General features: G+C 36.1%; 1 protein-coding gene across 1 annotated transcript in view; it reads right to left on the minus strand.

The window, feature by feature from the left end:
• LOC117983353 (semaphorin-2A-like) overlaps positions 1-15,106 on the minus strand; it is a 63,599-nt gene extending 48,493 nt beyond the window's left edge. Inside the window, exon 1 of the mRNA XM_034969876.2 lies at positions 14,555-15,106. Within this exon, the coding sequence (XP_034825767.1) occupies positions 14,555-14,690 (136 nt within the window). The 5' untranslated portion in view covers positions 14,691-15,106. The remainder of the gene's footprint in view (positions 1-14,554) is intronic.
• Between the last annotated feature and the right edge of the window lie 291 nt (positions 15,107-15,397).

Raw genomic sequence — 15,397 nt, forward strand, 5'->3', positions numbered from 1 at the left:
CGCTGACCATTAACATTTCAAAGTAGAGTTGAGTTTTTGTGCTAGCTACGCCGCTGTTAGCCATCGCGAGCAGATATAAGCGTTAACCGCTTTACAAAAACAAAACTGGAGTGAGTTCGCGTTCTAATATTGTTGATTATGATTACCTATAATAACTACACAACATACCTACTAGATGATGCCGCGTGAATTAAGGTAGGATGCAATCTCTGACAGAGATTTTGACACAATTTGGTACAGAGATTCTTTGTACCTTTGTAAATTAAATACCTTGCAGCATCAAAATAATAATTGAAGAGTTGGAACTTGGATTTCAATGATGTAGTCATGCTTGGTATATACCTACCAATTGTATATACAATTCACCATCAACAGTTCCTGAATCCTCATGGCTTAAAAGTGCAGTACCTACTCTGCAACATCATGTTTGGGGAGTTGGAACTAGAGGTGCAATGATAAATAATTTCTTGATACGTACAATATCGATTCATCATCAACAGTTCCTGAATCTCCATAACTTAGGCAGGCAATCTTCCTGCAGCGGCGTCAGGATTGAAGGATAGAATCCAAAAAAATATTGACGCATTTTGCAAACTTTTTCTATAGAGTAAAAATCACTGAAATTAGTCTAAAAATATCAGGGACATCGGTTAGCAATGTGCATACTGAATTGACAACGTCTTCCTTTTTGGGAGTCGATTAAAAAGATACGATATCGTTGTACCTTATGCCGAACTCTTCCCATCGTCAACAAGACATTGTTAAATTACATTGTATCAGTAAGACCAAACTCAAGCTGTTGCATAAGATAAAATGCTTCAAGGCTTCAAGCGAATTTGCATAATAAAGACCGCAGCAGAAACTTCGATTTAGTCAGCGATTTGTACACAAAAGATCTGTGTTGAAAAGAGCCAGAAACCATGATGCAATAATTAATATTAAAAACTACTTGTACCCGCGACTTCTGCCATTTTCAAAAATTCCCAAGGAACCATTTGTTTTTCTGGGATAAAAAGTTGATAAGTATGTTTATATCCGTCTCTAGAATGCAAGCTTTCTCTAGGACCGGATGAGGCGTGAAAAAATTTCGCATTTTTAGGGAATGAGAACAATAAGATACAGCTAATAGGCACCTACCAGCTGTTACCTATTCTAATAACTGATAAATTGTTTTAAACATAATATATTTAGTGTTTGCCAAACTCTTCAAAATTAAAACAATGTATTTATAGAAAATAGAAAAAAAATTAAAGGGTGTTCCAGAATAGTTATTTTTCAGAGCCGAGAACGAAATGTTTGGGGCGGTGTGTGCGGTCCGATGCGCCTCACTTGGCTTCCTACCAAAATGTATCAAAGCCAGATTTATGTGCAGTGGCGACGAAGCCTGCGATGCTATCGCGAATTCTGCTCTCATGTATTGTTGCTTCGTGGGAATTGGATTTTGTGCCTCGACATGTCAAATCTGACAACAACATAGCAGGGAGAGCCTCATTGTATCGTATATTTTTACGCTGGTAAGCACAGGAATTAGATTTTAGGGTGCGATAAAATTTTAAAGATAAATCTTGAGCCAGCCTACATTACGTACGTTAACTCTTATCGGAAGGCCGTAACGTTGGAGTAAAAAAAGTAAGTAATGTATAAATTACCGTAGTTATGTGCTTATTTATAGAGCTAAACTGTTGAGTGATTTTCTGTCGAATTATTACAGCTGTTTCTTATTCGGTGCAGATTTTAAGATTGAGATTAAATTTTTTATTAGTTCTCAAAAACAAAACACCATTCTTACGAACACTATACAATATACATACCTACTTAATTAATATTTTAGATCCACGCTCCAGATTCACATAGATAAGGGAATGTGTTATCTTTCACGTTAAATCTTCTAAGTGTTGGTGAAAACCGAATTGAAAACTACTATAAAATTAGAAGTTATAACGAATAGACAGACAAACTTTAACGGTTTGCGTTTTCTTTTTATACTATACCTACTAGTAAAGATGAGAAGAAATAAAACATTTTCGATAAATTCTTTCCTAACAATTGAACACTAAATCCGGGCAAATTGCCACAAAATTAACTTTTACTAAGTAAAATGCTACAGAAAATGTGTGATAAATTTCATCCAATCTCAGTTTCCTACTTGCAACATTTCAATAAAGCCTCGAGAGCAACAGCAATAAGGCGTTTCACACAATAAATTTTATATGAACATAAATTTAAAACCGATACATTTTCATAGCGAGAATATCGAGCTCTATGTGAACTCATAAATTACTGGAATGAACGTCTTCACGCTCATATGATCGAGAAAATAAATGGATGAACCATTTTTCATGTTTTGGGGCGTTAAATTATGCGTTTATCATTTAGGGATGTTTACAAATAGCGTCCCGCGGGATAAAATTGAAATGACTGGAGCGATGCCAGCCCAGAGCCAGCACGCAATTTACTATTGTCGGTATTCTATTAAGGCGTAAAATTAGGCACTATAAAAGCAAGGAAATGGCATAATAAAAGTTTCGCTATGTTTTTATATGAAGTAGGTACTTACGTTTTCGTATATGTAGGTACTTTCCTATGAAATTTCAATTGAATACTTTATTACTGGTCGATATTGATGTGCATTTGTAAGATTTTTTGATGATTTCGGCCTAGTGTGTAACCTAAAATATCGACAAACCTATATTAGGCTTTTTTTAATTGAAAATATTATAATAAAACTTAATGCTAGCCTTATCTAATTACTATACCTACAAATTATGCCCACGTGGAATGGTGCCAAGAATACTGGCTGCATTTCCGCGCTGGACAGCCAGGCTGATCCATTACGCAAAAAATGAGCCAGCCCTTCTGTCACCAGATAATGTCCCGTAAATTTTTTTTTACACGATTCCATGGCCCCAAGGTCTTCACGGTAAACGGAACAAAGTACCTAATAAGGCTTTTGACCTAAATCATTATACGGTCTATATCTTAGATCAATCGAAGGTACAGTAAATAGAAATCTACACTTTAGCCAAAAACAAAATATCCATTCGGGTTCAGTTTATCACTTCCGTTAGATTACCGCGATCGCGCGTCGAGGAAATTCAATACAAAATATCCGCGAACGTTTACAATAGACGGCGATGTTATACACGCACGTTATTCTGTAGAAAACACAATTGAAACACTAAACTTAGTTTAGGTTCTAAGAATTCAATGAGAATTTATACGAATACTTTAATAAAATTAGTTTTTGTGACCTGAAAAACAAGTTCATGATGTCTTGTTTGCTATTATTTAAAAATAGGTACCTAATCATATACTTTGCTCATTTTTAACACAGTTTTACTATGTATCGTAAAACTGTGTTATTAGATTAAGTAAACTTAATGTATTTTAATAACGTCCTCCCTAAAAAAAAATTTTAATTAAAGGTTATATTTTATTAGATATCATGTATATTAAAATATAATATTTTTAGTAAAATTGACTTTTATATCGCACCGCTACATGAAACTCATAAACTAAGATAAATACTAGGTACCTAAATCGTTAACTTCATTTGAATTACACTTATCCATATCGCCGAAACAAATTTCAGCATCAAATAACATAATCAGATTTCCCTCCGCTGAGTCCCGGTAGATTCACTCATTTCCATTTGACTTTATTTTGTATCGTTTGTTCTCCCAAGGCTTTTGGAGTCTGTCCAACAGTTTTACAAAATCATTCCACTCAACTAAGCGCTGCCATAAACACAAGCCGGCAGGTATGAGTCGCAAAAAAATGAAAGTAATTGCCCCGGGACTGTATCGGGTTGCTTTTTTTGTTGTATCTACTTCTAATTCAGTGCAACGAATCGAAATCGATGGGAGTTAGTGAGACCAATCATTTGGAAATTTAATGATTTTAAATTAATTACCACCGATAACTTTTTATCTTCTCTATAAGTAATGTACTTTTTTAGAGAAGACTATTGAAAAAGTTTATTGGTTTGTTGGTTTGTCCTTCAATCACGTTGCAACGGAGCGACGGATTGACGTGATTTTTGCTTGGGTATAGTTAAAGACCTGGAGAGTGACATAGGCTACTTATTATCCCGGAAAATGAAAGAGTTCCCACGGGATTTTTTTTAAACCTAAATCAACGAGGATGCGCCAGCTAGTCCTTCTATCGGCTAGGACTCCGTCCGCATGGTTTTAGATTATTTTAACTCCATCGGGAAATCTTTGATTTTATGACATATAAAGTATCTTATTCCAGCTCCCGCATGCAAGCTTTATCAGTACCCGTCAAAATCAGTTAAATGGATGTGTCGAAAAAAGGTAACAGGAGTTTTGCATTTAAGTGTAATATTACTATGGATTGTGTTGAACTAAAAGTACCAATAAGTACAATGAATTGAAAATTTCAATTTTCAACGTTAGCTATAAGCTGGTACAAGAGTTATACCTTGACATTTGCTCTTGCAGCTGTCCTCGGATAACGCTCGTGCCGAGCCTAGGTCGTATTCCTGAATGAGTGTCATGTTGTCGGTCTTATCGACATGTAACCGGGCTACTGTTCCATGTTTGAAGGCAATAGTCATCTACGTAGCTTACAAAATAGATACCTACTACCTACGTATTATACATATCATGTAACGAACGACGTGAGCAGCAGAAATGCGGTTAGTTTATTCTCCTACCAAGCAAGGTTCGAAGTGATAACTATCATTAACGAATATTCAAGAATAAATATGATGAAGTTGATTTTTTAGCTGTGTAAAAAAAGTAATGAATTGATTAATAAAATTATTCCTGCGTAAAATCCATACTAATATTATAAATGCGAAAGTGTGTCTGTCTGTCTGTCTGCTAGCTGTTCACGGCCCATCCGTTGAACCGATTTTGACGAAATTTGGTACAGAGATAGCTTGCATCCCGGGGCAGAACATAGGCTAGGTACTTTTTATCCCGGAAAATCGAAGAGTTCCCACGGGAATTTTAAAAATCGAAACTCACGCGTAGTATTACATAATTCTTCGAAATAAAGACACTGTTGACTGCATTAAAACCAAAAACAGTTCGCAAACAACTTCAACTAAAGTGTACCTAATCATAAGCTTCATTTCTGTACGATATAAGTATCTGTAATATTACAGTGAAACGTTGGTATATTATTGTGTTAAAAGCGTTCAATAATGGAAAAAGTTTCTGCTTAAATGGCTGAAAATGTTTTTGATGAATTTCCAAATCCCAATTATGATACTCGCCAGTAGGCACATCAAATCACAGCTTTTGCTGTTAAATTGACACTGCTTACGATTTGGCTATACTTATTTGCCATACCTGTATAAAAAAACATTATTCGTAACATTATTCCTATTATTTACAGGTAAATGAGAATGTGTGTCTGTCTGTCTGCTACCTTTTGACGACCCATACGTTTAACGGATTTTTACGGGTACAAAGATAGTTTGCATCTCGATTCTCGGGGATGGATAAAGTTAAAGGCTCCTTTTTATTCCGTAAAATCAAAGAGTCCCCATGAGATTTTCGAAAAACCTAAAAAGGGCAGACTTGCAAACATTGTCTAGTCCATACTTCTACCTATACTTAATATTATAAATGCGAAAGTGTGTCTATCTGTCTATTTGGACAAAATTTGGTACAGCGATAGCTTGCAACATAAGCTACTTTTTATGCCGGAAAATCAAATAATTCCCACGGGATTTTTAAAACCGAAATCCACGCGGGCGAAGTCGCGGACATCAGCTAGTAATTAAACATCGAAAAGATGAATAAAAAAAGATTATTAACATATATATAATTCTAAATAAACAAAAAAGTCAGCAAGTGAGAAATGTTTTGATTTTCTTGTCAGAGTAACTGCTATCGAGTTTCTCTTTGTAAACAACTTTTTAATGTCATCTGCAATTAAACAAACCAAACGTGTCTTTTAACTTCACAAAACACGGTCTAATTTTATTTTCGTCTTGTGAAATGCACGTGTTTCAAATTACACTGTACTGGGAGTGATTTATCTCGGATAGAAGGGTTCAAGCCGCGTCGGTCACTCTGAGGTGCACGTCTGTCAGTTCGATTTACACAAACCTCCGCGAGCCTGCTCGTGAGCGACTCTACACGCCCAATAAAGCCCCTTTAATTATGTGAACATTATAGATAGCCCAATGCGGTTCTAATCGATATCACCTGAATACAAAATTTCACATTATTCACTATCAGACCTATTTCAAACTAGCTCTTGACGTATTTTGTATTCGTATGGTAGGATTTTTATACAGGTAGATGTATAAGTCAGCTTTACGCTGGTAATAAGATACGTTATTATAAATGAAGAAAAAACCGACTTTGCTCACGTATTTAGTCACGATAGTATACGTTCATACTTCTTATACATGAAACTACATAATAATATATTGGTCTGGGTCCTTATTCACTACGACATATTCAAATTGGAGGCCAATTAGACAGTTTTAGTTCTTGTATGGTTCTGAATATTATCAGGGCACAGTCAACGATCTCCAAACGGATTCTATGTACAGTACGAAGCAAATGAATTATTCAATAAATCAATCACTGTTATGATTTAATCGGAAAGTACCTAGATATATATACCTAACCATTTAAAAAAAAATAGGAGGAAAGGATACTAAAAAAGTACAGTAGTCAAAAGACCGAAAGGTTCTTTTAAATCAGCCCCATAAAACAAACTTCATACTTCGATACAAGTAAAGGCTCATGAATTAAAATGTTTAACAGGTCCAAACCTGTGTTAAAGCCGCTTGATTAACGATGACGGTGCACAGGAAAGCAAATGAATAGATGAAACAACAATACAAAGATTAAATGATGATTTGTAGTGGTTATTGTGCTCAGCGCTTGTTACCGTTATTTAAGCTCAGAATACAAGCTATCTGTTTGCTATTACATTTCATAAGCATAACTTTTGGAGCAAGCTACTTTGTATCACGATTCACGAACAACTAGGTTTTTGCAGCGGGAAAACGTGGAAATTCTGACGTCTCCTTAAAAATTATTGCGGACAACAGTACTCTTCATTTGCGAGCACCATCTCGCTGGCTAGTGGAATGCGAGTGCTTTTAATATTTATTTAAAGTGTTATCAATTTAGCGTAGAGTTAAAATTAACATTACTATATTTATTTACTAAATGCACCTTATATTTACCACACATGTAGTACATATCTGACTCATAGATATTATGTTGTTTTGTCGATGTTATCACTGCATTATTGCAAGTATACAATATTATTTCACTATCAACAGTAATTCCTAAATCTTCATAACTTAGGCGGGCAGTAACCCTGCAGCTTGGATCCAAAAATGTTTATATAAGATCATCTCACGAACTTTTTCTGTTGAGATAAAAATTTACAAATCGGTCCAGAAATGTCGGAGAATTCGGTTTACATGTACCTACCTGTAGAAAAAAAACCGACCGAATTGAGAACCTCCTTCTTTTGGAAGTCGGTTAAAAATGCTTACACCTACTTTATCTTCAATGAAATAGGCCTTTAATCTTCAGGAAAGTAACTATCATAGTTTCTTTTTGTACGTGAGTTTTACGAATAGCGGTATCTCATACCAAGTGGCAGCTCTGAGCTCTCTGAATAGTCCATATTACTAAGGTAAGATCCAGTGGTCTGAGTGGTGTCAGAACGATTGGTCAGCCTTCTAATCCGGACCACACGCTTCGTGCCCCATTATTGCCCCCTGACCACATATGACTTTGATGTCTCGTAATTTGTATTAAAGTTTACTAAGCACCCGACTAAACTGAAGTTTATTTTACATTTAGGACGTCGTCTTTTTGGATTCCTGACTAGACTTTATTTAATTTGCGAAGAAAAGTTAGCGAGAAAAGCGAGAGAAAGTGCGAAAATAGTTTATGTCTTTGTATTTATATTATGTTTATTTTAGGCTTTTATGTAGACCATCATTTTTTTAAGTAAATAGGTAGTTTAGTTAACACAATAGGGCCAAGGTCTGAAATAAACAAATTTTATTTTTATTTTTGTTATGAGCAATGGTGTTTTTATGTTCCGCGTTTACTTATAGTATTAACTGCTATTAGTTAGTACATAATATCATACATAAGGTACTGTTGATTCTACTGTTATTTTAAAGTATTATTTTACTGTTTCACGATTTTTGAAAAATCTACTCCCAAGGAGGGTTAAATAGGGGATGAATGTTTTTTATTTTTTTTAATAATAATAATAATTTATTTTGAATTGAAAAGTATGTATGAAAGTCCATAATTTTTCAAGTTATTTCCATAAAAATTCCATTAAAGTATCGGTTACAAAAGCAACCTATGTAGGTACCTATTTCTGAGTTTTTGAAAACTACCCCCACGCCGAATTCCTAAATCTCACCCGAGTGAAGCCGGGGCGGGTTAGCTAATATTTTACAATAGAATGTACTACTAATTATACTAGACTATAATTTATAATGTCAATACAGTGACTCTAGGCCCTAGGGGATCGATGGAATTACTGCTTGGTAGGTCGCGATTAACTTATCACATCGCTCCGCGGTGACATGTGGTAATCGCCTAAATTACTGCTCTGACAAGGGTAACCTCTCTCTGCACGTTACCAGATTAGGTTGATAGCATTTCTATTTACTTATTTAATTAATTTGCTCGTCTCCTCTTAAAACTTTTCTTACATAACAGAACAAGCGGCCGAATACAGAAGCCTCGCTTCATGCTGACAGCTGATTGCTGAGCATCTTTACTAAAGATGTATAGAAATAAGTACAGGTACCTACGTAAAGTGCCTTCAAGTACCCACCCACTTATACGTACTATTCTATAATTACTACTGCTAAACCTAATGCAATTATTAACTTTTCCAAAAGATAACTCATTGCCTATTCAGTATTTAAATACATACCTACCTATTAAGAAAACCTTCAAATAAAATTACAATAAATAAAAATAATAGACACCTATCACATCTTAACATCGTGTTGAGAAACAAACATAATGGGAATTCCATATTAATGATGTAGCGCTAACATTATAATAAAACTATGTATGTTACATCGTTTATAGTTCGATTATACTAGCTCTGTTATGGCTTAATTTAGCCGCCGCGTCGGCTCGGAGTCAATTACCTGCGCGAGCGCATGAATCCGGTTTGCAGTGATCCTCCCCCCCTGGCAGGCCAGGCCCGGTCTCTCCCCTGACAACTGGAACCTATCAGGCATTCAAAGCCTTTTTTTGCTTCTTGCGACTTTTTACAAACCGACTCTTGTAGAGTAAGTAGGTGAGGATTGTGATTCGACGAGTTTCATTGTTTTTAAGATTAAGGATGTTGATATTATAGTAATGAACACACCATATACGCAAAAAGAAATGACAATATTATTAGGTCGATGAGAAACTATTTCATTTTATAGTAGAAAGGAATTCAATAATTATGTTTAAGCCTACTATAAAAGAGCCTTTCCTAGGTAGATAGGTTAAAAAGCTTTGAACTAAATTACATATTTATACCTAAATTCAAAACTATGTAATTTGAATCGAGTTTATAATGAAATTATTTTTTTCGTTTATTTTACTACATAGTTGTTAATTTGTTATCAAATTTCATTGAAATGAAATGACTCATTGTGTTGTTATTCTAATAACCGTAATAAAATTTGAACGAGGGTAAAAATATGATAGCAAGGCTATGAATCTGTGGAAGATATTTTAATATGGTACGTTTTTCGTGCTCAAGCGGACGCTTTAGCCTGGAGAATGTATGTTACTTGCTAATGATGGTCAATTGCTCCCGTTTCTCCTATAGATGTCCGAAAAGAATTCGGCCCGGGCTATGCGTCGCTTAAATTAAACATTACAGCGACATAAAAATGCGTTTATTGTCGCCAGAAAAATGACTTTAATCTATTTATTTGTGTCATTTATTGTCATTACAGAAACAAAAAATAACAACAAAATCGTTTTGGATAGGAATTATACTTAAAGCGTGGTTAAAATAAGAAAATTTACTTTTCGGAGCTTTTCGACTTGAAGCCAAGTCTGTTGAAATCACTATATAATTCAGCTAAAGCCTAGTTACAGCGATATGCCATTTATGGTAAAAATAGTAAAATTGTTTTATCTGTATTTTACTCAATTATACTCTTCCGTATTTTTACATTACTATAAAAATTTGCTCCACCATACTTTTGTGTGTTTATCGTGGTTTATCGTTACCGGAATAAATCGAAAACTCTAACCTCTAATTTTAATTAACGACTGTTAATTGCTATTTTCGTACCTAAGTAAATATCAATGATTGTTAACTTGATTCTCAGTCATTTATTAACAGTCATTAAAATTATACCTACCCTTTCGACTTTGCAGATTCGTGCGGACTCCCGCAAATAATAATAATAATTATATACCCATGGTGGACCAAAATGGACATGACTTTGCGTGAGACTTTTGAACATGCGTTTTTATTACAGCTTGTAAAAGCGTCCTCAAATATTATTTTATTGCTATTTTTATGCTAGGGGAGAAAGGTTCATGAATAATTAGCTTCCTGCCCTTTTTATGCCTTATAACTTCTCATCAATTTGGATATTAACTATTCACGTAATATTATAGTTATTAGAATAAAAGCGGTAGCGAGCGGTAGGAAATGCGTTTACTTAATGAAGAATGAAATTAAATTTAATTACTGAATTTTTGTAACTTTATTGTCATAATTAATAATACAAGTAACAGGTAATTAGCTAACATTACAAGTTACAAAATATATTTTAACTCTTATATATTCTGTGGTTTAGACTTGTAGAGTTTTTGCTTTACTTTAATGTTTTTCGTTAATTTCAAGATTCAAGGATCGAAGATATCGCAATTCTAAATTGCATTGTATCCATTGATTCATGTACATTATGTGAATTTTGAAAGATGTTTAAAAGTTAAAACGAAATAAGTACAATTTTAAAATGATACAATAAAACTTAAAGCTAGCCTTGTCTAAATACTGTACAAATCATGCCCGTGTGAAATGTTGCCAAGAATACTGGCTGTATTTCCGCGCTGGACAGTCGGGTCAATCCTTTGCGCAAAATATGAGCCAGCCCTTCTGTCACCAGATGAGGCGATTAACCGCGGTATTTTTTTAACACTAAAGATCTGTACGCACCTGAGCTGCGCTGCGCGTCGCTTCAGTCCGACTGCAGAAAGCGACACTTCAGGCCGCTCACGGTACCTACCGCACTACAACTGCAGTACGCGGCAGCTCGCGTCACTTCTATGCCCGATCGCGTACGAACAACAACGTCGCAAGATGAGCGACATTGAAGAGGGAAAGGGTGGAAGCCGACATCCTAGGGGTTTGGAATTTTGAGGATATACTTTTAAGAGCCCGTCATGTGCCAAAAATTAAAACTACGTTATTTATTTTGAGGTCTATTACGCCTATACATTAAATACTTAACTCGATGCGCGTGTATCTTATCCTAGCGCCGTACGCATTCTGAAGCGATGCAACGCGCCGCTGGGTATGTCGCACTAGTGTCGCTGCACCGCGCGTCGCTTCGCTGCGCTTCGCTGTGCTTCACAATATTCTCCCAGCCGCGACGCGTGGCAACGCGCGGTGAAGCGCTGTGCAGCGCCGCTCTAGTGCAATATGCGCCATACAAAGTGATAGAAATAATATTTTAACGCTCTGTGCCGCGACGTGCACTGACGTGCAGCGCAGCTTAGGTGCGTACAGACCTTTAGACCCCATGGCCAGCTCCACAGCAAACGGAACAAAAATACAACTTTCGATGAGAGAGGCATAGGCAGAGGCGCATCAAGAGCGGGTGCTATGGCACCCGCTCTTGATGCGCTGCTGTCTCCCTGATATATTAACACAGAAAAATTTTGGGCTGAAATATTTTTATTCCATGTGAAGGCGGTAGGGTACTTACTTAAATGAAAGTCATCAGTCCAATATTAAAAGTGCTAGTTTCGAGAATTTAGCTTCGTAAAAATGTCACGGTTATTCGAAGACGATGAGATTTAAAGCAACAGCCTGTGGTACCATAATAGCTTTTTGGGTAGATAAATTATTATTAAATATTAAGTAATAAGTTTAAAAATTATACGTAGGTAGGTGGCTAGGTGTAGGTAGGTTGGTTAGAATCACTTTACCTACTCACATTACATAACTTCGCCTTATCTTTCATATGAACTCATTTTATACCTTCGTGCACTTTCTGAGTCCCCCAGTTTAAATATTTACCTATGACTAATGCTCTCCAGATAACGTACGAGTACGAACTGTCGAACACCTCGTGGTCTTATATTGATAAGAAGTAAGAACGGACTGAGCGTCGTTGTTTTAACTACTCATATGGTCGCACATTATACTAGGTATACAGACTAGAGGTGTCAAAAAATAATGTACCTAATAAATTTATTAAATATATAAATGTATTCAAGATATTCGTTTTTAGATTAAAACAAAATTGAATACAATATATAATAAGTAGTGAAAATTTGAGAAAATCCTTCCTAAAAAATAACTCAGGCGTTCGATCTTTGATACGCCGCGCGCGGCGCGACCGAGCGACGATATTAGAATAAAATATATTAGGTAGGTACAGCTGAATACAAATATCGTCGCGATTCGACGGTGAATAATTATTACATCGAATTTTCGTATTGGCCTGTTACATGTTGACTGTGATGATACGAGTATGCGGCTAGTATTTTTATCATTTTGTTTGTTTCGTAATAAATTTTGAATGCAGTTTTATTTATTTGTGAACTTGAGTGTCGATAAATATTTAATGCGAATAATTGTAATGTAGATTAGGCAAAATAATGTAGATTAGGTACATTTTTGTGTTGTGATAGATTTGTGTCGCGCGTTAATAATACCTATTATAGTAGATTTGTTCTTTTTGGAAATACTTGCGTCATTTTATAAATCGTATGAGAAAATGTTTTTCAAAGTGTAGGTATTATCATACATTTAAGTATTATAGGTAATAGGTTAGGTACGTGAAGTGGTATTGTTCTTTTTAGAAATCATCATCATCATTTTATAATTCGTATGATAATAAATATGTAGAAATGTATGATAATAAATATAGTAGTTACCTACTAAAAAGATTTTTTTATAGGTAACTAGGTAAACTTACCTACCTATTGTATTGTAGGTAGGTATCTACTTGACATTGCTTTATCGTTCTACTTGTTTTTATTTTTACATACATAGGTAGGTACTAGGTACTGTATTCCGCGACAGGTTGAGATGGCAATCGGGGTATGAGGCGGGGGTGACACCCCGCACACCCGCACGTCACCCTCGCTCGCCCGCACTGGGTTAGTACAGGGGCCGTGCGGGTGTGCGGGGCATTCCCTCCCCGATTGCCATTTCGACCTGTCGCGAAGGTATGCATTGGGTACCTATTAAGAGTAAAATTTAAAATTTTAATCAATCGAGTTAAATACAAGCTATACCCTAGTTCTCGACCTTATTGACGGTTATGAGAAAGTTGTTTTTTGTCATATTCTTGTTCAGTAGGTATCATTCATAGATTGTTAAAATGTTGTTCCCTATGTCAATAAGGTCGGAAATCGCTTGCACCCATTTATCTGCTTGCGCCTCATGGTGAAATCGGTGCAAGCAAATCTCGACCTTATTGACGGTTATGAGAAAGTTGTTTTTTGTCATATTCTTGCTCAGTATAATTCATAGATTGCTAAAATGCTGTTTTCTGACTATGTCAATAAGGTCGAAAATCGATTGCACCCATTTTTCTGCTTGCGCCTCACGGTTCAAGCAATTTTTTTTTTTGTAACAAAATAATGTAACGTTAATAATTATTAAATATTTGTCTGTAACACGTGATAATATTGTGATACACACATGAACCTGTATTTGACACCTCTAATACAGACCTATCTGAATTAAAAAGTTGAACCACAGAGTAAAAATATGATATTATATTAATTAGAGGTTCGACGGAGCCGACGAGTAATGCAGTGAGGAAACTTTGCGCTGAGGAAATTTTTGCCCACGAAATACATAGGTATAGTAAAATAAGGATTCTATACAAGTAGCTGTATGTTCTAGCTTCTAATTGCATCTGTTACAGCCCAAACTTTTATCCAGTCATAATTACTTTTGACCAACGTCCTTCGTCAAAACTAGTTTTAACTGTTTTTCCGATAAAAATAGTTTTTCAAAAGAATATTGGTTAAAAGTACTTTTCACTAAAATTATCAGTTAAAGTAGATAGTTTTAAGTCTTAGTCCCAGTCAGTTCCATCTTAACCTTCGTTTCGCTACGGGAAGCTTTGACTACTTATTTCAGTTAAAATTTGTTTTGACTGTAACATATTTACGTCTAAATGTTATACCTATTGTACTAATTGTAGATAAAAATAACTACTATAGTTCATTGGCATATACCTAGGTACTTAGAGGGAAAAAAATGATGTCATCATCTCTATAGAACCAACTAAAAGTGAATTTCGGCAGTGGGTAGATGCCTACCTACTGTATTATGTTCCTATTTAATAATCATTTCTTACCTCGGTGGTGCCGGATGCGGTGGTGCGACACCGGCCGACAGCAAGGTTGCTCCTGGTAAGCTGTCCAGGAGTCAGCCAGAGCCGCCGCCAGCAGGGCCCACACCAGGCCCGCGGTCCACTGCCCCTGCCCGGCCATACTGACCAGTCCTACCTACCCGAGCACATTCACACACCCACTACCTATCTACTCTATCATTCATGAACTATGCGCTAAACTAAACCAACAATCAAACAATCATCTCCGGAAATCTTCAACAATGTTTATCTGTTTACATTACGCATCTAAATCTAGTCCCGGCGAGATTACGCTTCCGTTCGAATCATCCGAGTTGAACGGACTTTTGGCAATTAATCACCGGAGTCGTGCGTTGTTATCTCATATCGAGTTATAATCTCTCCGTCAGGATTTTACTTTGTTCGGTTCCCGTGATTTATTAGTTGTGTATCGGCGCGATCGTCGGCACGTAACGTCGGAGGGCAGGCGAGGTGACGTGCGCCGCCGGCATCGCAACTACGAGAACTGAAAACGCCGCGTCTGCCTCAAAACCAGCACTGAGCACACCGTACGTGTACTGTTTGAGAACTTCGAGACAAACGGTTTTGCCCCTGATGTGGACCTATCTTTAACGTGAGACAGGGAAGGCAAATGAAGGAAAGAATCGAATAGCTAGCCTAGGAAAAGTTGTAAGTTAAAAAGTTTTGATAATTTCGCCGATCCGGAGTCTTCGAATTCGTGTAGGGGAGATTTGACTACCCAGTGACCCTCGGTGTCGTTACGAACATATTGTAATGAAGGGGATGCTCTCTATAAAGCGTAGTAAATTTACTTAATTTATGTTTTCG

Source organism: Maniola hyperantus, chromosome 6 (genome assembly GCF_902806685.2).
Source record: "Maniola hyperantus chromosome 6, iAphHyp1.2, whole genome shotgun sequence".
Taxonomy (NCBI): domain Eukaryota; kingdom Metazoa; phylum Arthropoda; class Insecta; order Lepidoptera; family Nymphalidae; genus Maniola; species Maniola hyperantus.